This window comes from Falco rusticolus, chromosome 2, assembly GCF_015220075.1.
Source record: "Falco rusticolus isolate bFalRus1 chromosome 2, bFalRus1.pri, whole genome shotgun sequence".
NCBI lineage: Eukaryota > Metazoa > Chordata > Aves > Falconiformes > Falconidae > Falco > Falco rusticolus.
In genome coordinates, this window is record NC_051188.1 from 92510563 (window position 1) to 92535639 (window position 25077).

General features: G+C 39.7%; 2 protein-coding genes and 1 long non-coding RNA gene across 5 annotated transcripts in view; 2 read left to right on the forward strand and 1 right to left on the reverse strand.

Moving 5' to 3' along the window:
* Window positions 1-479: 479 nt before the first annotated feature.
* Window positions 480-21906, reverse strand: SYAP1 (synapse associated protein 1). The gene is made up of 9 exons (XM_037377290.1): window positions 21596-21906; window positions 17030-17148; window positions 14866-14932; window positions 13101-13174; window positions 12639-12778; window positions 10779-10924; window positions 4213-4271; window positions 3072-3219; window positions 480-1571 (listed from the first exon to the last, which is right to left on the reverse strand). The coding sequence occupies exons 1-9, from the start codon at window positions 21792-21794 to the stop codon at window positions 1444-1446; spliced, it is 1080 nt and encodes a 359-aa protein (XP_037233187.1). The 5' UTR covers window positions 21795-21906; the 3' UTR covers window positions 480-1443.
* Window positions 4278-17847, forward strand: LOC119143237. Its single transcript, XR_005102634.1, has 2 exons — window positions 4278-6563; window positions 17557-17847. It is a non-coding gene; the product is annotated as an uncharacterized LOC119143237 (long non-coding RNA).
* Window positions 21907-21979: 73 nt separating the features above from the next.
* Window positions 21980-25077, forward strand: part of CTPS2 (CTP synthase 2) — a 74032-nt gene continuing 70934 nt past the window's right edge. The window contains exons 1-2 of one of the 3 annotated variants that reach the window (XM_037377289.1): window positions 21980-22005; window positions 24552-24757. In XM_037377289.1, coding sequence (XP_037233186.1) covers window positions 24592-24757 — 166 coding nt within the window. In that variant the 5' untranslated portion in view covers window positions 21980-22005; window positions 24552-24591. Of the gene's footprint in view, window positions 22006-22051; window positions 22320-24551; window positions 24758-25077 lie in introns of those variants that run through there. The other 2 variants (XM_037377288.1, XM_037377286.1) reach the window with 2 other exon arrangements.

Here is a 25077-nt window from a genome sequence, read left to right on the forward strand (position 1 = left end):
AAAATGTATGGTAATAAACTAATTTGAGAAGCCAAATTTATGCAGGTTTAAAACAATTAATTTTTCATTATGAGAAATACAGGAGGGTTTTCTGTCCAAGTTCCTAGTAGAGACAATTTTAAATAGTCCTTTCTTACAGTAACAGCAGTTAAAACTACTTACTTCTTTTCAGTTCCTACAGGATGAACACTGACTCAGTAATTACAGCTATAATCTTTTCAGTCTCCTTACAAAAGTCTTCTGCAAAATTATGTCATTAAGACAGATCTTACTGTATGTAACATGCCTATAATACAATTGTGCTTAATGGCTCCTACCTACTTCATTTTACCAGTTTTCCTTCGTATTTGGAATTTCATGTGTTTTGTCACAGAAGTTTATGAAATAGATGACAAACAGAACATCAAATTTTCATTTATATACATAAGGATACTGACTTAATGCTAGAACTACAGGAAACATCCAGATGCATAAGAATAAAAAAAAAATTTAAAGAAAACTTTTATTTAAATTCCATGTCTTAAGCACAATGACAAAGTGTATTTCAGAAATCTGTGTAAGTCTGAAATATGTTTGCCCCTCACTCTGCCCTCCTGCCAAATAAATGAGCCAGTTTTATACATATCTACAGTATTTAATAAAGATAACCAAACTAGTCAAAGATTTTACATAAATGTTTCAGCACTTAAAGGAAAGAGAAACTTTTAATTTACTCTTACTCAGCAAAATTAAACGGAAAGGCAGCATCTTGATGATTTAACAAAACCAACACTTTAATTCAAACAGTTAATAACTGCTCTTATTTAAATGTTTTAATGTTTGTCAGTTAATCATATCTGATCAATAATTAATCAGTAATTCTTTTGAAGTCTGATTTACTATTTTTTTAACAAATTATCAGTTATTCAATAGGGGTTTCTAAAAATTCTTTGGCTACATACATTAAGGAAATTAAATACACATGAAAGATACTAGCTACAAGTACCTTAATAGTACACATTTACAGATTATACAGGGATCAGAGTGCAAATGTGATGAGTTATTTTCAAGGACTAAGTTACTTACAACATCCATTTTTACATCCCAAAGTTGTAGACAATACAAACTGAGATTTTAGATTTAGAATCTCTTTGTAGAGCTTCTTGACCATCCAAAAAAGCCTCAAACTAAACTGCTGCTTCATATAATAATGTTATCACTTTTAATTATGATATATAAACTGCAGTGTCTGTCTTTTTTTTTTTTTTTCTTCTTTTGAAGAATGTATAAGTTCAGAAACTGCTCATATAAAGAACAGAAATACTGGTTGTATCCCGATATGGAATTATAATGATTTTAGATTTTTTTAATGTCTTTTGAAGATCTTTTGTAAGCAAAATATGAAAGCAGAAATCCATGTCAGTCCTCAGAAAAAACTCAGGGTTATAGTGATTTTGAAAATGCTTAATTTTCTTCCTGCAGCATTTCTTCTATTTCTTTATCCCAGTTTTCATCACGTTTTTCTGACTCTGTCACCACCTCATACTCTTGAAGCTCTTGTTGTAATTCCTTTTCCCAATCAGCAGTTTCTTCTACAAAAGATAAATGATAGTGTGTAGGAACAAACTTAGTAATGTAGAATGTTGCGTATTGTTATAAAACTAGATGAATTTGCACAGAATCTCTCTTATATCCCCAAAACTTTATGGACGATTCTCCTTAAACACTAAAGAAACTTCAGGATCAGAATTCACATTCTTGTTGACCACAGATAGGAATTAATATATGACTATAATCTTATGTGTGTACTACAATATAAAAAGCAAATATGCAGCTTAGTTGTAACAAGTATCACTTTGCAAGCTCATTTCCTGCAGTCTTTCCATCTACAATCAACTGAATCTCCCTTTTTACTTTTAGATTTCTGGAAAAATATGAAGTTCATAAGTTTGTTGGTTATACTGGGGTGGGTGGGGAGATATCAAGACCAAATACCATGGATAATTTAAAAAAAGCAGCAGGTATTCTCCTCACTGACATTTCTATCTAGGCAAGCTCATTTAATCAGTGTTAAAGGCAATCATATTTCATGCTTCAGGGCAAAGAATTAGTCAGAAGGCATTCCTGTGTTAATCTCTGTTTTAATTAGCTCTACCTATCATATGCAAGAGTATGTGGGAGGAGACGGGTGTTTGATGTGTTACATGTTGGTTAGCACTTCAGCCTGGATATGAAGATGTAATTCCATAGTCCAAGTCACTAAGGCCAGCTGAGATTTTTCTGAACAAATTACACGTTAATGACTTACTGAAACACTTCTATCAAAAAGCTAGATGCAAAGAACTGATATTATATATTAGAATTCCTCAAGTTTGGCTATGTATTGGAAAAACAGTAACAATTTCAGAAAACAAGGATTCAGCAACATGCAAAACACATTGTAAAATAAATTATGAGAAGCACCTGCATATACAAGTGGCTTCACAGTAAATTGTTCATTGTGTATAGCCAGAGTCACATCATCACAGATTGTTTTTATGCTTTTTACACTGGTATTAGTTCTTTTGAATTATTTTAAGTGTAAGCCCCACTTTAATTCTTCTCATCATCCTCAAAGCTATTTGTTAAATTTTTATAAACTTTTTACAGCAGAGGCATTTGGAAGCTCAGAGTCTGATGCGAATACTGCCTTTCTAGCTGGTGTCACAAAAAGAAAATGTAGCCTGACTTTCAAATAATGTACTTTTCAATTAAACAAAGAAAAATTTGTACACATAAAGAACTATGAAAGAGAAGGCAGGGAAAGGAGGAGGTAGAAAAAAAATACTCCACTGTCAGTTTCATAAGAGAGTGAGAGCCACCTAAAAACTGTTAGGTTCTTTGGATTTAAACTCCTCATAGCTACCATCGTGTACAAGATGTGTTTTACTGTGATGAGAATTATCATTAACTTCTGCAGCGTTTCATTGCAGGTCACTTCATACACTTTGTAAAACAATCACAAATCTACTTTCCTAAATTGAATTAATTTTTTTTTTCAATCAACCTATCTTAGAATTGCTGTATTTAAGACACAGTAATAATAGCTTTACCTTCTGCTACTGAAGTCTCTTCTTTCTTTTTGTCTAGCACCAGTTGTTCCATTTCTTTCCTTAGGTCTTCCTGATTCAGATTACAGGCATCAAAAGCATCACTCACAAATTCTGATACACCTGGACTTGTGGAAATCTCTTCCTCATCCTGCAGTAAGACAGTTTTGTATAAGCATATCCAAAAAGGGGGAAAAAAATGCCACCACTTCCACTCATGTGACTGCCTGCCTTTTAAATAGTCAGCAAAACCCCAAACCAAATGCATTACTCTGACAATTACTTTTCTTTATGGGTTATTTTTCTTTAAGACAATTTTTCTACAGACAAAATTGTTAAGATAGTTGTGCTGAAAAATGACCTGCTTTTCATCCTAGCTCCTTTTTGTGTTCTCTTAAAAACTTTAATTCTGTTTTTGTAATCTTCAGAAACAATAATAAACTCCTAAGTAGTTTAGAACAGTACCTGAGACTAATATTAAATTTTGACCGCAATTCAGTAACAGTTTTCTACACACAAATGAGATTAAAAGAGGACTGTTCTTTGGAAGTCTTTCTAGCTTTGCTCCACTGCTACTGGCAAATAAATGCACAGCTCTGCGTCTGCCAAGAGTGTTCTCTGGCACTGATTTCACAATCCAGAAACGAACAAGGGTCATCATGTGTCTAAGTTACAGGTTTTTACAGTATCAAGGAGAATTCTTCTTGCCGTTGCAATAAAATAACGTTGCTATTGCAATGCATCATTTAGAGTTCCTATACTTAATCCTGTCAATTGCTGAAGAGTTGGACAGAACATGGCACATGAATATTTTTTTATGAGGGTAACCCTCGTATCTAAATACAATGCAAACCTTCTACTCCAAACATTTTGGAAATGTCACTCCTCAGAGTAAAAACGTTTTCTGATAATGTGCAGGATACTACTGAAAGCATTCTTCAGATAAACTACTGTTTCTTCTACTGAAAATGAGTTTAAAGTGTATGCACTGAAAATTAATATCACAGCAGTAGAGCAGCAGGTTAGGACTGTCAGTTATTATATTATTATGGTTTCATAGCACAATGCAAAAGGATACACAACTACCTCTGTAAGTAAAAGTTTCACATACTAAATACCAGATAAAATATAACAGCGTTTTTACCTCTTGAGATTTTATTTGAGGCTTTATTGTAACAGGTGGTGTTTTTGGCCGTACTGTTTCTATCAAGAAGGAAAAAAGAGTTAGGTTACATTTAAATACATAAAGGTCTCAATCTGCATAGCTATTACATGTAGAAGGAAGTATTATATTTTAAGGAGTCTGGTAGTTAAAGGCTCAATTCAGCCACAGTAAAGCATTTGCAACAACAAAACAGAAGAGAAACAATTTTCTATTCTTAAGTAAGGTAAATCTAGCAAATAATTTCCTCATTATGACTCCAAAGTTAAATCACAAGAACACCTCTGCCCCTCAAAACGATCCAAAGAACTATGTAAATAGGAACAGCTTGATATCTGAAAGAACGTCTTCTATAAAACACTTACAGATTGCAGCATGTCACAAGATCTTTAAGGTTACAGAAGTGTAGACTTGGGTCATGAAATCTAGTTACTACCTATCACAGAAGTTCCAGATTTCCCTGGTTGTACCCAACTACTACTGACATTGCCACTAGTTACCTCTTTGGTATATCAGACTACACCTGTACACACACCCCCTAAACACACCCAAGAAGTGTTTCGCAGCTTCTTTCACACAGGCAAAGGAAGTCACTGAATAACATAAAACCCTAGAAGCTGTTCTCAACTTCTGAAGAAAAATCACTGTGCATTCTGTATTTAGTAGCATGGTGCTAGGAAGACAATTGTTTACAAGCAAGGACAGATCTTTTCCTTGGCAGGTAAAGGAATAGCTCAGCTTTCTTCCTCGTCCAGCTAGCAGGGTTGAAGAGTCACAATGAAAAGCCAGGTGGCTGCAAGAACAATTAATATACAGGGCATGTTGTGGTAGTGACGGAGTGCTTGCTTAGCAGTTCTATTTGTTCAAACATGCAAAGCAGCTCTGAGCTTGCAGCTCTGCTTACTGCAGTACGCCCAGGTGGACCTCTCCTGCTTACTCAGCAATTTCTGGAAGGGGAATTTTTTCAGGTTTAATTTTTTAAAATTAAGATCAGTTCCAATTAAAAGAATTCCCTAACGGGTAGCTGTCACTGCTTATACAGCTTATCTACTCAATGCTTACTGCTCTGTCCCATCTCTCTTCCTTCCCCTTCCCGATCTTCAGAGGATCTGTTACTACACCCAGCACCACAGCCAGAGGCTCCAGCACTCCCTCCCTGCTCTGGAAGGCTGTAGAACATAGCACTGACTCTTTGCTGCTCAGCACTGAGCGCCCAAAGCACCACGCAACAGAGGTGCCTCAAGCTCCATCTGCTGCTGTCATGCAGAAGCAGCATTGCAGCTCTGCACTGGGCCGTGCACCAGTCTGAGGTGACCAGCATGCCATAAGCACTGTTCTGGATCTAGCCTGGCATCATCTCCTCTACTGCTAGTGTGCTCTCTGCCCCCGAGGTAACTTAATTCCCAAGTAAATAGCTACTAATACCTTGAAGAGGACTAGAATTTGGCGTTTTGTTATAGATCTTATACAATCTCTACACTCTAACATGGAATGTTTTCCATTTGTTCCTTTTTTCCTTTCACATCTGTGGGAAAATCACCTTGGGGGTGGGGTGGGGGGGGTGGGGGGGTGGGTAATTAAGAGAAAAATTGGGTCCTAACAGAAGCGTAGTATTACAGAAAGCTTTTCAGGGTAAAACACAGCTATCACCTTCAGGACGGTTGGCATGCACAGAATCTGCATCACCACAGCTCCCTAAGCCACACAACCCGCTATCCTGGAGGAGCAGTGGAGGGTGGAGTGGAGACCCCATGGCCAGGCTCTGTTGTGCTCCCTGCAGGAATGGGAACTTGATGGCACCACACAGCTGATAAGCTGCATAGCAGCTGCTAAATGGAAGATATACGAGAAGATGCCTGTTGCTGGGTCAACAACTGTGGCGAAGACCAAGCAAGAGCCTCATTATCTGTGAGAGGAGGTTGGGAACTAGGCCCGCTCAGCGCTTCAAAGCCTTCGGGCAAGGACATGCTAACTGCTAAAAGAAAACAAACTGCTGAAGAGATAAAGCTCAAGGATGCCAGGGTAAAATAATTGTGGTAGTGGGAGATCGTGACCTCCTACTCAAATGGCCCCCCCGAAAAGAGCGGATCCCCCGCTTGGGGAGCATGCGTAGTGAATTTAAAATTAACTGTATCTTTAAATGAAAGCGAGAGAACTTTACACCAATCATAATAAAGGAATGTATGATTAGAGTCACTCAAGCTCCACCTGGGAGTAAAGAGAAGTATAAAAAGTGAATGAATGAGGCGACAAGTGGGGAAGACACCACCGAGACAGACTCCTGGGACCAGCTGACGGGCTGAGCCTTTCTTCCCCCGCCCCGGACACCTTGGGTGAGACTTAAACTAAATACTTCTTCGGGAGACTTAGAAATCTCTCTAGAGAGTTACTTTTTAATATTTGTAGCCAGGCTATATTGCTTTTAACTTTTCCACAGGTTTTACACTTTATAACATTTTCTTTGCATGTGCCTTTTTGCAAACAGTCACCATCACCTGCAATCCAAGAACCTGTATATCTGTTGCACAAATAAAACTGCACCGTTAAGCAGCTGGTCACCGCAGTTTCTCATTGAATGCGACCAAACCCTAGAGCAGGGGTCCTCAAACTACGGCCCGCGGGCAGGATACGGCCCCCCAGGGTCCTCAATCCGGCCCCCGGTATTTACAGACCCCCCCACCGGGGGCTGGGGGGGGAAACCAAGCAGCCGCAGATGACGGCCTGCCACTGCATCCGCGCGCCGGCCCCCTGGTTAAACAGTTTGAGGACCCCTGCCCTAGAGTGTGGCCATGCTAGCTCATTAGCATGGCTGGCCTGGCAGTGCCGACTGCCATCGGTGTATCCAGACCTGTGGTAGTTTAATATACATATTAAATGCGACTGGACTGATAGTGGTAAATTGGACATCACCTACAATTTAAAGCTAGCTGCACACAACCTCCCACATTGGTGAGGACAGCTGGAAGGTGGGGGGTGGGCGTATTTTCTGCTAAATTACTCCATTCCCTTTAACACAACATCAAACACACTAACATTCTGAAACAGAAAAGGAGGAGACAGAGAGATAAAAATGGAAGGTAATTAATTCTGTTTTATAGATAGTCAGCTTTAAGAAGAAACTCTGGACATTATGAAGAGTAACCAACAGGCAATTACTTCCTGTTTTCACTTCCAATTAGGGAATCCAACCTTCAAAAAGGTTATTTAAATAAAAAATAACACAGACGATCCAAAGCTTCCCAATCTATGCCATTTTCAAATCAAACAAAAACCGTATTGTCTACAGTTAGGTAAATGTATCTTTGCTGTTACAAAATACACAGTCATTAGGAAGTAAATCTACCTGCATAACCTATACTGGTCTTCTGAATTGTCTGAGATCCATAACACATCTAAAGAGAATGCTGCTTTTTTGTTTTGTTTTTGTTTATTAAATTAAAACATGTTTTGTTTTCAGTCAGAATGGTAATTCTACTAGAATAACTCTTTGGGTATTACACAGCAAGTTTCTCTTCTGCAATTTTCAAGGGTTTGGATGACTCAAAGATAATAGGTTTGGTGTTAAAAAGGGTCAGCTGCCACCTGTAGCATTGAGACACTTCAATTCAAACAGCCACAGTTTCGAAAATGTGAGTACTCTACTGTTAGGGAAAAAAAAAAAAAAAAAGGAGGTTGCTCTAGGAACTTACAGTTTAAGACTGCCTATTTAACTACATGTTTAGCTTGCATAAAGGAAACCTTCAGCACTGTAATTAATGATAGAGTAACTTCTATTTGACTAGCCAGTCAGCCACAACAGCAGCAGCTTTCTTTTTTTTCTGAAATTGGTTTACTGAAGCAATGAAGTGCAGAAACAGAAATCAAATAAAAAGTTCAGTGGAAAGGGGAAGCATACTGATTGTAAACAGACTTCTCAGAAATTATGCTTATAAACAACAGTGAAGAAAATATCTTTTGGCAAAATGTATATTTTTAATCTTTCCAAATGCAACCTTTTCCTCTATACAAAGGACTAAATGCAGTAGCAAATGAAAGGATCCAATACTCAAAGTTCTATTGTGAGCCACTACAGAAAACCAGAGAAGACAGTCCCTGCTTGTAATAGTCTATAATAAAATCCTATCAGTTGGTGTAATTAAAAAAAATAATAATCCAGAAATCCAAGAATGATTAAAAAAATCACAACAATAAATAAATAAATAAAATGAGATAAATGCCATTTAGATGCCAGTTAGGTGCAAAAGTTTATGAAATTATGAAAATCTCGTGTGTTCCTGAGTTGATGGCACCTGCACAGGGTAACAGTAAACAACCTGCTCACAGAAAATGACAAAAATGGGAGCTGAATATGGTGGGAGTGTAGAAGTGATATGACATGAACAGGTAAGTGGGAAATGAGACTAAATACAGTCTATACTGAAAGGTACAGATAAAAGCTTTCTGTTATGATGAAACAGTTAGTGCAGGGCATTTAAGAGTAGCTTTTTCATATAAGAAAAAACCCAATTAAGTCTCAGTTTCCACAGAACCAATCAGTTTCCTCATATAATCAACATTCTTTATTGCTTTTCTGTTTCTATGGAGAGAAAAGAACATGCTTACAAAACTACAAATACAGTAGAAAGATGCTCTATCATGTAGTTCTCAAAACTGTCATTTTTAACCTCCACATATTTTACACTATGAGCAAAAGAATTACATCCTTACAGTAAACACATGGGACTATTTCCATACTGTCATTGTCATTCTTCCCAGGGAGGGAACCTCGCTCCCTAGAGTCCACAGGTGTGTGCTGGCAGTAGTTACTCTCCTCAGAGGCTAGCATCCTCTGGAGTACATGTGGCCTGTGGTCATTTTGCATAGATTTGGCCTAGATCTCCTCTGTGCTCCACATCATATCCTCAAATGAGGCCTTGATTTTTAAATTTTTTTTAAGTTTATAAAGCCTGAAATAGCATGAGTAGTGTTTCTATGATTGACATCATGCTCTTCAACACGAGGACATGCTGCAGCGTTTGACTTTTATATAGCCCATTGGGACAGCAGACAACTGTCCTGGATAAAAGATATCAGAATTGGTGCCTCTTGTTCTGCAGTACATTCTGTAGTGACCTGTCCTGTCAGCATTCCTTGGGTTTTTAACTCAGAGAAAACTACTTTGCTCATTCTAGATGGGGACCTTGCCCACGCTAACACACGTGTGCTCTGTATGAGACAAACTGACAGCAAAGGCACATGCAAAAAAAAAAATACCCACAAAACTACTACAGTCCTTGTGAAAAGGTAACTTCTATGCAACATGCAAGCCTGGCTCTCTAATTCCCTTTGTAACTTCCCCTTCACCCCAAGGATCAGCTGCCTGTGTTCAACAAGCCAAGGTCCAGCTGAGTAACTTTAGCTTAGACTGTGCAGAAAGTTACCAAATTGCGCAAGAGACTTGTGAGAAAGTCTGTAAAAAGATAAGAAAGGTGAAAGTAGAAACTGAGGTAGGATTAGAAAGATGGGATCACTAGCAGTGCAAGGACTCAAGAGGAAAAATACCAGTATGGAAAGATATTATATTTGAAGGGTGGAAAAAGCAGCTAGCTTGGCAGTGATCAGTTGGTTGTCAGTCAGGCCAGCAGTGTCAACAGGACATGAGCATTAATGGATTTCATAGATGATGACAACTTATTGGTGCTGGGGGTATGAGAATCTGTTCCCAGGTGCAGCAAAAGCTTTCTCCTTCTGTCTAATGTGTACCCAGCCTGCCAAGATTCTTCAGGTGTCTTACCAGGGGTTGGTGAGTGTACCTAGCTTAAACTAAGATTTAATGAGCTACTAGTTATCTTCTGTGTCTTTGCCAGTAACTGCTTTATACTCTAAGCTGCATAAATTCCTGCTTGCAGAATTTGTTTCCATGCAGATAAAGACACTCATGATTGCTAAGAGGGTCAGCAAGAACCATCTATATAAACTGATAAATACAACTGAAGGTACCTACATTGAAGCAGTTTTTCCATCTCAAAGTTGAATCCCAAGTAGTCTCCTGGTCCCCATCTTCCTCCATTTCTATAACACATCAAGGGCCTTTCCATGTCCTGCATGTGTGTGTGCCTCCACCACTACAGTAATTCTACCCCCATATCACTCACCGACTTCCGTTTGGTCTGAGGCCTAAGCAAAAGCAAGAGCAAACCATATGCCAGCTGGGTGGGCTGGCTAGTACCTGTTGTCTTATCAGGTTAACGAAAGGTACCTCCTACTTCTTTCTGACAAGTCAAAAAAGCACACCAGAGGCAACCAGGGATCTTGAGTTGTTATAAACCCAAGTAAAAAATATCATCTCTTGAGATCTCCACTCTTCTGACAAAGTTGGCAGGAATTGGAAAATGGCTTAAAAACACTAGGAGCCTCCTCTTCCCCAACCTGGTCAAACACCAAGTGTGGTGAGAGAAGCCCTGATTTAATAGGAAATCCAGGATGAAAATTTGATGTAATCTGATGTATACAGTCAGTATGTATGACACTAACTTCATGAGCTGTGCTAAAACAAATCCTTTCCATACCTTTCAGTTGACTATCCTCTTCTCTGCCTTTGTTCTCTTCTTTTCCTACTGCTTGCTGTTGAGCTGCAAGTGCGGTGAGCTGTGCAGACTGTTTAATTAGGGACACCCTGTAGAAATAATTTCTCCAGAACACCTCCTCTTTTATGCTAGAGAGAACAGATTTTGATTACTACATTTGGAAATATGGTTCCTTTTACCATCTAGCAATGAAGTGAAATTAAATATGCAGAGGGAAGGAGTAAACATAGCTGCCATTTACGTAAAAACTTAAAAAGAAATCTGCGACAGTTTAAAAAAATCCATCATTGTAGAAGTTCTTGATCTATTACAAGACAGTTATAATAGACCTGAATATATAATAATAATATTGTGACTTTAGAAAAAGCTTGACAGCATGCAGCAATACATAACTTGGAAAAGTATTATGCTGTTCCATCTCTCTTGCCAAATCACGTAAACAAACCAAACAAGCCAAATAACCCTGTTCACTTCCTCTCTAAACCCAACAGTCTATCATTGTCAAACTACATTCATCTACATCTTCCCTAGACCTCAAGGTGGAAATGGAACATCTTTGATCTATAGGCAGATTACAGCAGAACTGTTTCACTATCCGCACACACCTTTCAGCATGTCTACAAGACCTTTAGTAACTATAAACTGCCATTTTGGAAACAACCAGCTTTTATAAGCGGGAGACTATTCCATTTCTTAGGTAGCATTTCCCCCTGGTAATTCCCCAGCACACAAGAAAAGACCCAACTTTAACCCAGAGGTAACAGAAGCCAGAAATGGCAAGACCCATGAGAAGGAGGGTGTATAGGTCAAGACGGAAGGAACAAAGTAAGAGAGTGAAGTTACCTTCTTGCCCCTTCAGGCAAAACAGTGACTACTGAGACCAGGAACAGGAAAAAACCCCAACCCTATTAAGCAATGTGGTACAACAGGCAAGGACAGCGTGACCAAAGGCTGAAGACAGAGCATCAGAGACAGATCTGATGAAGATGTAGAATACACACAAAGCTTTAGGACTGACAGCAGCAAAGAACAGCATGAAAGAGGGTAAATAAAATGAGGAGCTGGGAACATTAATAAAAGGAGGAAATTTGAGAGAGAAAAAAATCACCAAGAAAGATGTTTTCTTTCTTGTTTCCATGCGTAGAAAAGGAGGACTAATTTGGGACCTCCTACTTAATGAGAATCTTAAGCTTTAGGAGCAGAGTCTGGGGACTGGACAACAAAGGAGAATAGCACTGGAATAAAGCTGGGATCAAGAAGCCATGCTGGAACAGGCCATAACTGCTGGGACAAAGACCTTATGGACCTTTTAATTAGGTCCACTAGAAGGAAGGCAGTCACAACACAAGAGCTTTTCCCATTGCCTGTCCAAAATCAGTTTTTCTTGCTTGCATCATTGCTGTTTCATGATGCATTCTTTTACCGTTTCTCCAGGGGGTGGGGGAAGTGGTGGGCTCTGACCATCTCCAATAACCTTTTTGAGGTGTCAGTTACACCAACAACTCTGAACATTTTTGTTGCTGCATTTACCTTTGTTTGGGAAAAAGATTTTCAAGTAATTTAGCATGCTGGACATGGAAAAATGTAAGGCCTTTCCCATACTTAAGTCAACGGGTCCTTACTAGTTCTGAATGTCTAACATCTACTGCTGTTCTCTCTTCCAACTGCTAAACTGCAATGCACATGCCACATTTCATGCACTCGAAATTAGCAGGTAAAAAATACATACAGAGGAGTATATAAAGGAATTGACGGATGAGAAAGAAAAAGGAGTGATTTACAAATATTTACAGATATATTGAAAGTACAATGATACATAAGTTACCTGCAGAAATTACTTACTGTTTGGGAACAAGATCAAACCTCATCCTATTAAGAAGTTCATCTTCTTGTAACATCACCATTGCAACAGGGTACATTTGATCAAAGTCAAAATTAAACTGCACACCTGCTGGAGGATCCCGCAGAAAATTTCGTTTATCCTTTGAAGAACACATTTATGGAAAAAAGATATCTTATTTCACACACAAGACCAGCAAGACAATTCCACCTCCCACATATCTCTATCATACCACAAAGCTGTAAAGCCTTTATAAAAAGAAAAAAAGGTATTGGGGATCTATTTTGGCTCAAGTTGATAATGGAAGAGCTACTTTTGCACAGGATCAGTGCAGTGACAGGCACACTAAAAAAGTATATTGAAAATATATAATAATGCCAGCCAAACTTACTTTGGGGGAAAAAAAGGAAATTTTAACATCTCCAACAGAAAAAATTCAAATCTACAAGAAACTAAATGCTTACTGCTGATAAGGCCAGTATTTGTTGCTGAATTGTCTCTTCTTCATTGCTGTCTACCCAGGGAGGCACTGCTAATTCTGTTATTGAAAGGAGGAAAATAATTGCATGCATATTAGGTTTTTTTTATAAAAAACCCCAACAATGAACACCTTACATAAAGTATCATATAATGTCATAGAAATAAGCAGACTTACATCAGTAAACCTATTGTTCCTTTTCCCTAAACTAAGCTCATGGCATAAGAGAGAAACTCTAGGAGTGGATGTTTGTTTATCAGAGGTTTTAACAAAAAAAAAAAAGTTGCTGATCTCTGTTATTGTAAAACTAAACGTGTGGGGATTTCTTTGCAGTTTTTTCTTTGCACCAGTCAAAATGTCATGCCTCTTAGTTTAGTTACTGAAGTAATGCTGTATAACTGGTTAAGCTGCCTGCAAATAGAAAATTCTAGATTCACTTTAAACATGTAAACTTTGTCTAAATTAAGTTTTCAAAATAATTTACTAATGTGTTAATTTTCTAACACCCTGAAGGCACTAATTCTTTAATGAGGAGAAAAATAAGTTATAAATTTATTATAAATTACAAGACATTATACACTGAATAAGCATACTTAAGTTCAGCTGATTTATATATTTACAAATACTTCCAAAATAGTTCCATAGGCTGTACATAGAGGAAAATGAAATATTGCTGATGTATAGAAATCTATTAATCTCTTCACCGCCAATGCAAATTCAGCCTACAGAGACATTATGCTGCGTCTGTAACAGTTAACAAATAATTCTTGTGCACTCTAACAAACAATGCTTATTTGCCTATCCACCTGACATCAGCAGGATCTTTCACTAACATGGATTCACATCTGATGCTAATGGGCCATCTGTTACTTCTTTCTTCAATCTAGCTACCTATTTTCATGAAACTTGTACAAATATACTTAACAGATGCCAAAGTTTACTAACAGAGAAATAAAGACAGAAATACAGACAATGCGATCACATCAGCAGTCTTGCAAGAAGAAACCAGACTAACATACTAACTGCAGAGAGTACGAAAAATTTCATCATGATCCATTTAAAACCAGCTAATTTTCAAGATTAACAATAGAGCCACTCATTATTCACTGTCAGAAATTACTGCATTCAGGCAACACATTAAAAGAAATAAAAGCCAATCATGAAAGGCAACATAAAAAAACCAAGTGATTATTTTCAAGTCCTAAACAGATCCACTGATGTCAATAGCACATGGGTGGAGAACTCAAAGTTATATCAGAGATAATTACAAAGCAAATGATTTATGGGAAAGCAAAAGAGCAATTATGCCTCTAATGTAAGTAGAGCAACTCCTACAGCAACTAATTAAATACTATAGTGCAAACACTAACCCACATTTTTCATTTCATTACAAAAATGTGACAATTGCTAAAGCTCAGAAAAAATCAGCATGCCTGTTTCCAATATATATACAGACTTAAGATTCAAAACGACAATAAGAGATCAGCTTTGCTAGCACTGTGACCTTTGAGTTAATTTCATAAAGCTGAATTTGGTTAAAAAAACCAAATCTAAACCAACTAGATAATGTAACACTAACCTCACTTAAAAATACCATCTTCCTGTTCCACAATACATGTTAATTTTTTCCATAATGTGTTTCATTAAACAGACTATTGAAAGATTAGGTTTAGATACAGCTCAGTTTCCAGGTTCCCGGAAGTTTCAGCTTATGCAGTGTATGCGCTGTCAAAAAAAAGAGCATACATTACCTGATTTTTTTGTTTGCTGCTCTTGGACAAATTTTTTCTGTTCCTTCTGAAAATCTCCGATAATTGTCTAAAATAAAAATTAGGGAACCACAATAAACAAAAATTCACTCTTACTGTTTCATGTTCACTCAGAAAATGCTTTCAAATACACTGTGGAATCATATTCTTATAGCCCTGGTGGCCCTTTCTGTAAGTTAATTAAAGACATTTAATGTAAATCACACATTTTTCCTTTACTGAAGCATTTGATTTTGCCTTAAAAGTTTAAACTATTGTGTACACTTTCAAAATTATATTTATAGTTTTATCAAGTTCAGGGGACCAAAAAAAAAGAAAAAAGGAAAATCCTAGCTGATAATTTGATCATCAGCTTACCATGCATATACACTTATCACCTTACCATATCAAATACAGACAACACTGACTGTTTATAGACTTATTTAAACACTTCTTACAGCATTGAATGCTTAAAGATACCCTTGGCTGTACAATATGTTTCAAGAGTAGCCCAAGAAATATATCCATTGCAGTAAACTGGATTTGTCAAATTTTTAAGCATGATTCAGAATGTCTACTTAGCTGAAATAATTTTGCCATTTATTTTGTTGACAAAATTTCATCAAAAATTATGTTCAGAAAGATCCTGTATTGAATTTAGAATTGACAAATTGAGAACTGCCTCGGAAGTTGGCATGCCATAATCTAGAAGTAACAATGGCAAATGTTCTGCAGTCGAAAGCAGAGGCAAAACCCCATGAAGCTAGAAATGAATACTTAAACCAGTTACAGCAGTGAGGTCTATGGCTTAACAAGTTAACAAAAAGCATTCAAGTCTTCAAGCTAAATCCTAATAAATTCCTGATCATTATTTTTCCGTCAACAAGCCACTTTTTCAGTTTAAGATGAACATCAGTGAGAGAACTACTGTAGTGCCTGTTATACAAAGAGATCATTGTGGTTCCTCCTGGTTGTAAGTTATATGAATTTCAGTATTTATGGTATAAAGTCAGTCATATGGTGTAAGAAAAAAGCTTTAATATACCAAATAACCTTCTTTCTTGATTTTTGCTTTTTGATGTGGATCAAAATTATATTAGGCTTTAATATACTGTAGGAGATGCAACTCTGCTATTATATATAGATAGTTGTCACTAAAAAGTTAATGAAATCTGGAGAGAAAATTTGATCATAACAAAAACTTGGAAGTGCCATTTGACGATTAATTTGGCAGACAACATGAACATTTAAGTATATCAAGAAATTGAATCTCATTGTATTAAAACGAACAAAAAAAGGCAACACTAGCTCCCCTGAAGGTGTCTGAGAGACAGAAGCAAGAAGAGGGGTCTGGCTGCATCTCCCATGGCTGATGCTCCTGGATGCACAGGCCCACTACAGCTGGGTTGGTTTTGGCCAGTTCCCTTTCCCTTCCCCTTCCAAGCTATGCTTGCCAACAGACACAGAACACTACATAGCACTTATTGCTGCCCTTTTTTTTTTTTTAATTTTTATTTTCTGCCAAGTTCGTGACTTAAAACACCGGAATAACACTTGTTCCAGAAGTTATTCAACTGGAGCTGGCAGCCAGCAACAGGGAGGACAAGAGGCAGGGTCAGGGTGAGGGAAAGAGCAGCACAGTAGTATGCAGTTCCATTAACTCACCTGCTCTTATGAAACCGTACCTGTATAGCTTTCAGGGTCTTAGTACATAATATCTACAAAGCTGACCTAATCCTGAATCTTGCTTTAGAGATGCATGTAAGATGCAAACTATAGCATTCCTCTTTCCACCTAAATAAACTGGGGGAAAAACTCAACCCGCACATCTCCCAGCATCCCCCAACTGCCCGTCTCTAGTAATCTTTCCAGCCTTTACTCCTACGCCAGCACTCTTCATACTCTCTTCTGGCTTTTCTCCCATGTATCTACATCATGAAGGAACAGAAGACAGGTGCAGTACTGACTAAAGCAGAGTGACCATTTTTTGGCGTGTCTACCATGAATAAACATTTCAGTCACATCATTTATCGTGACAGGAGATACCTTCTCTTGAAATATGCAATTCCTAAATCCAGCTTAAAGAAATGTTATATGCCAGATTTGCCACACTGCAACAACAGTAAGCAAACAGATCTTTCAGATGAAGTATCTAGAAATAAAATACCTTATCAATGATACTGTCAATTTTTCCTTCTTCTACGGATTTCTTTATCGTCTGTGCTGTTTCGGCAACGGATTCCGATATCTTTTTTGTGGCAGCAGTGGCAAAATTGAAGAGGTAACCTTTCACAGATCAGAAGAGAAAAAAGATCTCTTTACATCCAGTTCTCTTACTAGATCTATTTTCCTTTCTCTTCAGAGATTTGCATACCTACTTGAAAGCTGTCTTCAAAATCATTTAACACAGCTTCTGGCGTAAAAAGAACTCCTAAAATCCTATTTATCTCTTTCTAGTTCATATTCTTTAGTGATGGTGATCAAACTGTATGTTTGATCACAACTTTCTGTAATTCAAACCTATACACAAACCTTGTTTACTAAACTAAACGTTCCTAATGGTCCTTGAAATATTGCTTTCCAATGAATTTTCTGAAGCAATGTGTCTTTCCTAATTTAAGTATTTTTGAGACATTAAGCAAGAAAGTAACTTTAGCAACAGTATTAAAACAGAACTTTTTTTTTTTTTTTAAGAAAACCAACATGCACAATAAGGCCTCATGAAGTAAGGTGCAAGCACGTGAAAAATTTCAGGCAAGTAACATTTGAGAATCCTTCAATAGTCTTAAGATAGAAGCTTGCTCGTGATGTTTGTCCTGTTCTATTTTGCATTGTGGGTTTTTTTAGCTCCATAAGAAGCACTGTGGCCCAATTGCTTATTTTTATGAATATGTTCAGTATCAGACCAGCAGTAACAAGTATTTCTAAAGACTAACTAGCATTTTTTTATATTAACAGTGCTGAAGTGAAGAAAGGTGGCCAAGGCAAAAAAACCCATGTAGCATGGGCAGTTGCACCATGCTGTTCATTTTTAATTAAGGAGAACAATCTTAGATGTATATCACAAACCTTTAGAAATATCAAGTATCACTTTATTGACAAAGGATCTTAAAACAACATTGGGATTGTTTATTTCTCAGATGATATGATGTCACAAGCACTTTAATACACTTGAACAGTTGTATTATGACTGTAATATCAGTTACAGTATACACAACGATAAAATGTTGCTAAGTGCCATAGTAAATAGAATAATATTAACTGCAGAGGCATCTACATAGATGGGAGCATTGGGCAATCATCAATGGCATGAAATTTAACAAGAATAAATGCCAGATTCTGCTCCAGGGAGAGCATAATGCTGGACAGAAGTATAAATTAGGAGAGGAGTGACTGGACAGTAGCCCTACAGAAAGGGATCTGGGGTTGCTGGTCAACAGCAAGGCTCAATATGAGTCAGCAGCGTGTCCCGCCAGCCAAGAGAGCAAACCACACCCTGGGGTACATCAAACACAGCATAACTAGCTCGTCAAAAGAGGTGATTATCCAGATGTATTCAGTGTTGGTGCGGCCTCACCTTGGGTATTCTGGGCCCTACAATTTATGAATGATGTAAAGGTCCCCAAATCATCCAGAGGAAGACAACAAAGCTGGTGAAAGGGCTGGAAAGCATGTCCTGTGAGAAGTGGCTAAGGAATTTGGGCTTGTCTAGTTTGGAGAAAAGGAGGCTGAGAAGCAACCTCTTCTCCCTGATATCCAGTGGTAGGACATGTGGGAATGGCTCATAGCTGCCCCAGGGGAGGTTTAGACTGGACATTAGGAAATGTTTCTGTATTGAGAGGGTGGTCAAACCCTGGCACAGGCTTCCTAGAGAGGTGGTCAATGCCCTGTGCCTGTCAAGTGTTTATGCGGCATTAGTCTGTTAACAACATGCTTTAACTTTTGGTCAGCCCTGAAGTGGTCAGGCAGCTGGACTTGATGACCCCTATAGGACCCACACAACTGAAACAGTCCATTTTAATTCTAGGGTTAGAAGTAGTAATGGCGAATCTAAACTGCATAGTAACTATCAAAGATATATTTGAGGCATTAGAAAGAATGCAAAGCATATGGGATGGTAAGAATATTTCAGTTATTCCAGAAAAATCAACTGACTTTTATACAAGGGAGTTTCAATAAAACCCAGAACTTCTGTTTCAAACAAACAAAAACCTGCTTTCATTCTCAACATCTCACAAAAATTCCAGTTTCCTTATGGGTTAGACATGTAAGAAATAACCTTAGCAAGCAAAACCAAAAAAAGTTAGTGTTTTAACACGCAGTTGCTAGTCACTGGTAGAATGAGTTACACTGGAACACTCATGTAACCTTTTGGAAAACCGACCGTCCTCTTTATGGTATCACTAAATCAGTACCAAAATATGCAGAGGTCTAGCCAGCCCTTAAGCGAGCCAGTTTATATGTAACTTCCATGTATAAGCCACAGAACAGTGGCAATGAAACTTTCTTCAAGTACTTGTTAGTATCTTTCATTTGTTATCAGGTTTTACAACCCACCACATGCTTCACATTGAATAAAAAAATGCTGATCTTTTACACTTTAACTATAGACACATACACTGTCCCCCTTATGACAGTAGGCGAAGCAGTAGTCTACTGGATTGTTTCCTCCCTACCAGCTTTTATTGGTCATTTTATGTATCCCCAGAAACTTTCTCATATGCAATTGTTTTAAGTGCAAAAGGTGCCAAAACATTTGCTGCCCAGCAGCATTTTGGTATTGTTAAGCAAAGTGGTTTTGGACAGTCCTGTAACCACTCTGAAGAGAAAAATGCTTTTCATTCCCATCACAGGCAAATATTCTTCCAAACTAAGGTACTTACAAAACCTCAGTAAGAGGTGGTACTTAGCCTTAGAAAAATAGTGGTGGAAAACAACACTTCCACTTTCAAATGACCAAGGAATTTTTCCTCTCTTACAAATCTATGCCTGTATTAAGAATATGTATCTAGCAATACTTCTGTTAGTAGTTCACAATGAAAAACTTTCCTGAACTTTGTAATAATTTGATAATGAGCAAAAAATAACATTATATCAGGCTTCATTTTTACCAGTAATCTTTTTTACGTGCTAGGGAAGTCTTTCCACACAGCCACCCTGGTTGCTAGTCATGCAGATGTTTCTAGAGTTATCATGTGTTAAAACAGTGATGTCCAAATCCTTATTAAAAAAGCCTTTCCACCACTATCTTCTCTGGTGTCACAGACAATGAATCCATGGATCACTAAACCAAATTCTCATTTCCAGAGCAAATTATGGGATTGACCTTTACATCTGTAACAGTCAATACTTATTCTCCCCCTGAAATTCAAAGTCCTTTTTCCCTCCTCAACAATCAAAGTGACTACCAGATTAGGATCTATTTACAACAACCATACATTTGAGGAAACTACACACATAAACTGCTGCAGCCTGGATAGCCTAAGGCAAACCATAGTAAAGAACCATCTCAGAATAACCTTTCAGATGATATTGGTCCAGTATTTCAGAGCATCAGTAAAATAAAACAAAACCAAAAACAACACTAGCAACTAGTACGGAGCTGTACTTTGGATTAATTCTTATCTAAGATTTCACTAAAGTAAACCAGAATGAATTTTCACCTACAGCAAATTACAGCCTTGCCTCATTACAGAGGAGCTCAGCAAAAATCAAACCCCATTACCTTCCTATGAAAAAAAAAAATCACAGAAACCCCACAGCAATTCATGAAGTACCTTACTCTAAATGTACACATCACTTCTCCCACCGTGACAACCAAACAAATACTCAAAGGAATGGTGATCCTTTAGTAATAATTCTGAAAAAGATGATAACGGAAAGAAACACTTTTCAGCTATTTGGTTGGTTCATATTTTACACTCCCAAGTTCTTCTAAAATGTTTTTTGATTTCCAGTGAGGCAATATGCTTTAATAGTACACAGAATTGTTGGCAGCTTGAGCAAACATTTCTCATTGCCAGTAACTGCTATTTAAAACGAATCGGTGAATTGCAGAGAAACGAAGATGAAATTAGAGAATTAGGTCACTTCCAAAACTCCAGCTTTATCAGTTGTGTAGGATTGTTTCAGAACTGGGGAAAAGACTGTGCAATCTGTATGAAGATCTCCATCTTGTGAAATACACAGCAGTTATGCATGCCATAGCCTGCAGTTAACAGACAAGATTTAAAAGAGATGCAAAACAAAGACATGTGAAAACAGAAAAGGGTAGGAAACACTAACTTTTAAAACTTTTCACTGAGATAATCTTTTGTAGCAGCTAACCTAACCTGAATTATCGTTTACATCTGAAAAGATACGCGTCAGGTTTGGGTTTTTTTCTTTTTTTAAAGTCTTAGGTCACCTCATAAACTTGTGTTCCCCATTTTGCATCATTGTACGAGCCACATCGGAGCTGCTGCCATCTAGATAAAAAGCGGGTTTTCTTTTGCGTCCGTTGAACTGGGAATAAACACGCTTAACTCATCCTACAACTTACCCGTAACTGTTTAGCTCAACTACAGCTTCGGTTTAAGCGCCAGCGATAAGCACTAGCAACTACTCTGACCTCCAAACGTGCGTTAGCCGAGCCAGTCCCCCCTCCCCCGTCGCTGCCCTGCGCTACTTGCGGCTGCCCCGGGGCTGAGGGTGCCGGGCCGCCCCCGCTCCGCGCTCCCGGCGGGACACTCACTGCCGAGCCCCTTGGCCTGGCTGAGCAGCGCCTCCGAGTCCACCTGCAGCTCCGCCTGCTCCGAGCCCTGCACGGCCGGCTCCGCGCCCGCCTCCGCCTCCTCCTCCTCTTCGGCCGAGCTGCTCCTCTCCTCGGGCGGCAGCAGCCTCTCCTCGCCCGCCCGCTCCAGCCCCAACCAGCTGCCCAGACCGCGTAACATGGCGCAGGAGCGGCGGGAGCCGCGCTCGGCCGTTAGCGGGCACTCCCAGCGCCGAAGGGCCGGCGGCTCCGTACGCGGAAGCCGGGGCGCCCCGCTACTTCCGCATACGCCACTTCCGCCCGGCGCGGGGAAGGGCGGTGCCCTCCGCTCGCCTCCCTCTCGCGCGGCCGCCGGGGGCGGGGCAGGCGGGGCGGCGGAGGTGGCGCGCGAGGTGGGGAGAGCGCCGCCGGCGGCGGGGCGGGAGGCGCGCGGGGCCTGGCGCTCCTGGCTCGCGGGGCCGCCGCCGAGCGCCCGCGCCCGCCCGGCTGCTCTGCCCGCGCCGGGGCGGCTCCCCCCGGCTTGTCGCACCCTGAGGGGGGGCGGCGGGCTGGGCTTGCCCGCGTTCCGCCCGCGGCCGGGGGGCGCCGCCCGCTCCCCCCGGGGGTGCCCCCGCAGCCGGTACTGGGCAGCGGCCGCGCCTCGCCTTCGCTGTGGGGCTGCGGGCGGGGGTGCCCGCCCTTAGAACCGGGCCGGCGGCGCGGGGCGGTAAGTCACCGGCCGGCGGCTGGCGCTCGCTCGGGGGGGGGCGGCCCGCCGCGCTCTGCGCCGCCCGGCCCCCGGCCCGCGCTTGGCGGCCGCCCTCCGCCGGCCCTTCCCGCCCGCACCTGGGCCGCCCGCCGCCGCCCTGAGGTAACGGCCGGCCCGGCTGCTGCGGCGGGGCGGGGGCGGCCCCGCTCCCCGGCTCGGCTGCGGCTGGTGCGCGGCACGGCCGGCGCGGAGGCTCCGCAGTCCCCGCTGAGCGCAGCGAGCCCTGTTGGCACGGGGCTCCGTCGCACGAAACGGAGCGATTCGCGTCCTGCTTGTGCCGGTTTCCAGTTCCCGGCAAAATGTTTCCTGCCAGTGTTCTCTTTTTGCTTGCCCTTCACTATTTCCTTCTCCTCTTACAAGTGACTTCCCACGTGGAAGTCTTTATGTCTTTTGCAAGTAAACTTTGTGTTTCCTTCAGCTGCTGGGAAATCGCTGTTCTTGCCAAAAACCACAGCGAGCTTTTCACTTTGGTTCCTGTGAGCGAGGTGATAGAGTTTAAGATTTTTGCAGTGGCACATACTTAAGATTTATACCTGTTGAAATAATTTCTCCCTCCTTCCTTTTCCTGAAAGTAGCTTTGATGATTATGAAATGTTGACATTACATTAGCTGATTTATTAAGGAAGAGTCTCAAACAAGAGGTAGGCTCAAAATTTTAAAATCTATGGTATTAAAAAATTTGCGTATTAAAATCAAATGGCAGGGAGAAGTTAATCCCCAATGATCCTTTTCTTCTGAGTTAAATACTTTTCGTGGCTGTGCCCTTCCTTTTGGCTGTATTGACAAAGAAATAATGATTTATTAATTCCTATTACCAAGAAATATAAGTGCATTGATAATAAGCGTTGTTACATTCTTGAACTTGTCTCCTGAAGATCCAGGCCTTATTTATGTTACTTCAGTGTCATAAAAGGAAGAATTACAATGTTCGATTGCTAGTTGCTGCTTAATACCAGCAGCTGAAGAACCATACTGCTTTGGTTTATACTGAGTGCAGTTTGATTATGTACTGTTGCATGTTGTTTTGGATTAATTAGGTACTTAAATAAGGAAAGATTTTCTTGACCCTAGAATTTTTGCTCTGGGGTGAGCCATGCTGTCATTATTCAAAAGTTATTCCAGTGATTAGCCTCCACAGCTGCCTGAATGTAATGCGAATACGGTTACGGATGAGATACACACATCATCATCCTGTAGTCAACGAGAACAGCACACTGTAACAACAAAAAGGGTGATGAAGAATTTTTAGTGAGTAGTAATTATCTGAATTTGTATGGGGTGGTCTCATAATCTTTTTTTAGTGATTCTGGTTCCCTTACCATTCGTACTCATACACAGTGCAAGGTGGCAGAGACATGTTAGCATCTATTAGATTATCCCCCCTTCCCCCCAATCATACGATTTACCTAGTATGGTATTTGGATCTTTTAGTTCATAGCATGTCCTTTTTTTTTCAGTTTTAATTATCTGGACTTCTTATAAAGAACCGAATTTTTAAGAGAGGAAGTTTCTGTGTCTGAATAGTTGTTTTTGCTTCTGCTAGTAGTGTTGTAGAGCACTGTGAAATACGGTGTTGTATCTTATCAAGGCTTCAGCACCATAATATGCATTAATTATCATGTTTCTATCTTCACGGTATAGTGTTTGTGAGTGCTCATAGTTTTGCGAAGAATCATTTATTTTGCAGTCTAGACAGGGTAGCAGAGACTGGCAGGTTGGCCATGGCAGGGATCTCAGAGGTACTCTGTCCAGGGTTGCTGTTCTGAATGCGTGATAGTAATGAGTGCTCTAAGGTGTTTCTCTAAATCTGAAACTTAAAACATTTACATGTGAAATTATTAACCACTTTAATTTAGACAGAATCCAGGGTGAGATCCATCTTGCCTAATTTACAGTTCTGAAAGTTAGTTGGCTTTTTCCGTCATGGGGGAGGAATATGTTGTATGAACTCTGCCTCAGGTATACAGGGCAGTATGTCAAAACGGCATCTGTTTTTCCACTGTCTGTGGGGATTAGGTACTTATGTATTGGTGTATAAACAGGGAGAGATGAATCCTACTCCAGATTAAAAAATGGTAATTTTTTTGCGAGTTTCTGAAGGTTATTTAAACTTAGATTCTTTGCATACTGAAGCTGTTCTTCCCTGACGTGATTTTACATTTGTCAGATGTATGTCTTTTGTCATTTTAGGTTTCCAGCTTGGTATCTGTGTGCTTGTGCTGATTTGCCAATGAAGTACATCCTGGTAACTGGTGGTGTCATCTCAGGCATCGGCAAAGGAATCATTGCAAGCAGCATTGGCACCATCCTGAAATCATGTGGTCTACGTGTCACTGCAATCAAAATTGATCCTTACATAAACATAGATGCTGGAACCTTTTCACCATATGAACATGGTATGAAGGGCAGTGCTGTTCCTTTTTGCATAAATATTTTTGTTCACAGTACTGTGGTGTTTTGGTTGGGTTGTTTTTTTTGGGTTTTTTTTATAAATCCAATAGTATGGTAGTTACTAGTCATTTTATGATCTATTTTGCAATCTATTTTGCAATCTATTTTTGTATGTTTTCCTTACTATGCGTTCTTAAGGGCATTGCCTGCTTTTAAGTAAAGAGAGGAGAAGCTTGTTTGTTGAAGACACTTATATGAGTAGATGCTTAAAATACCACTTTGTTGGGAAAATCCTAGCTGTAAACCTTGTTCAGTTACTGCTATC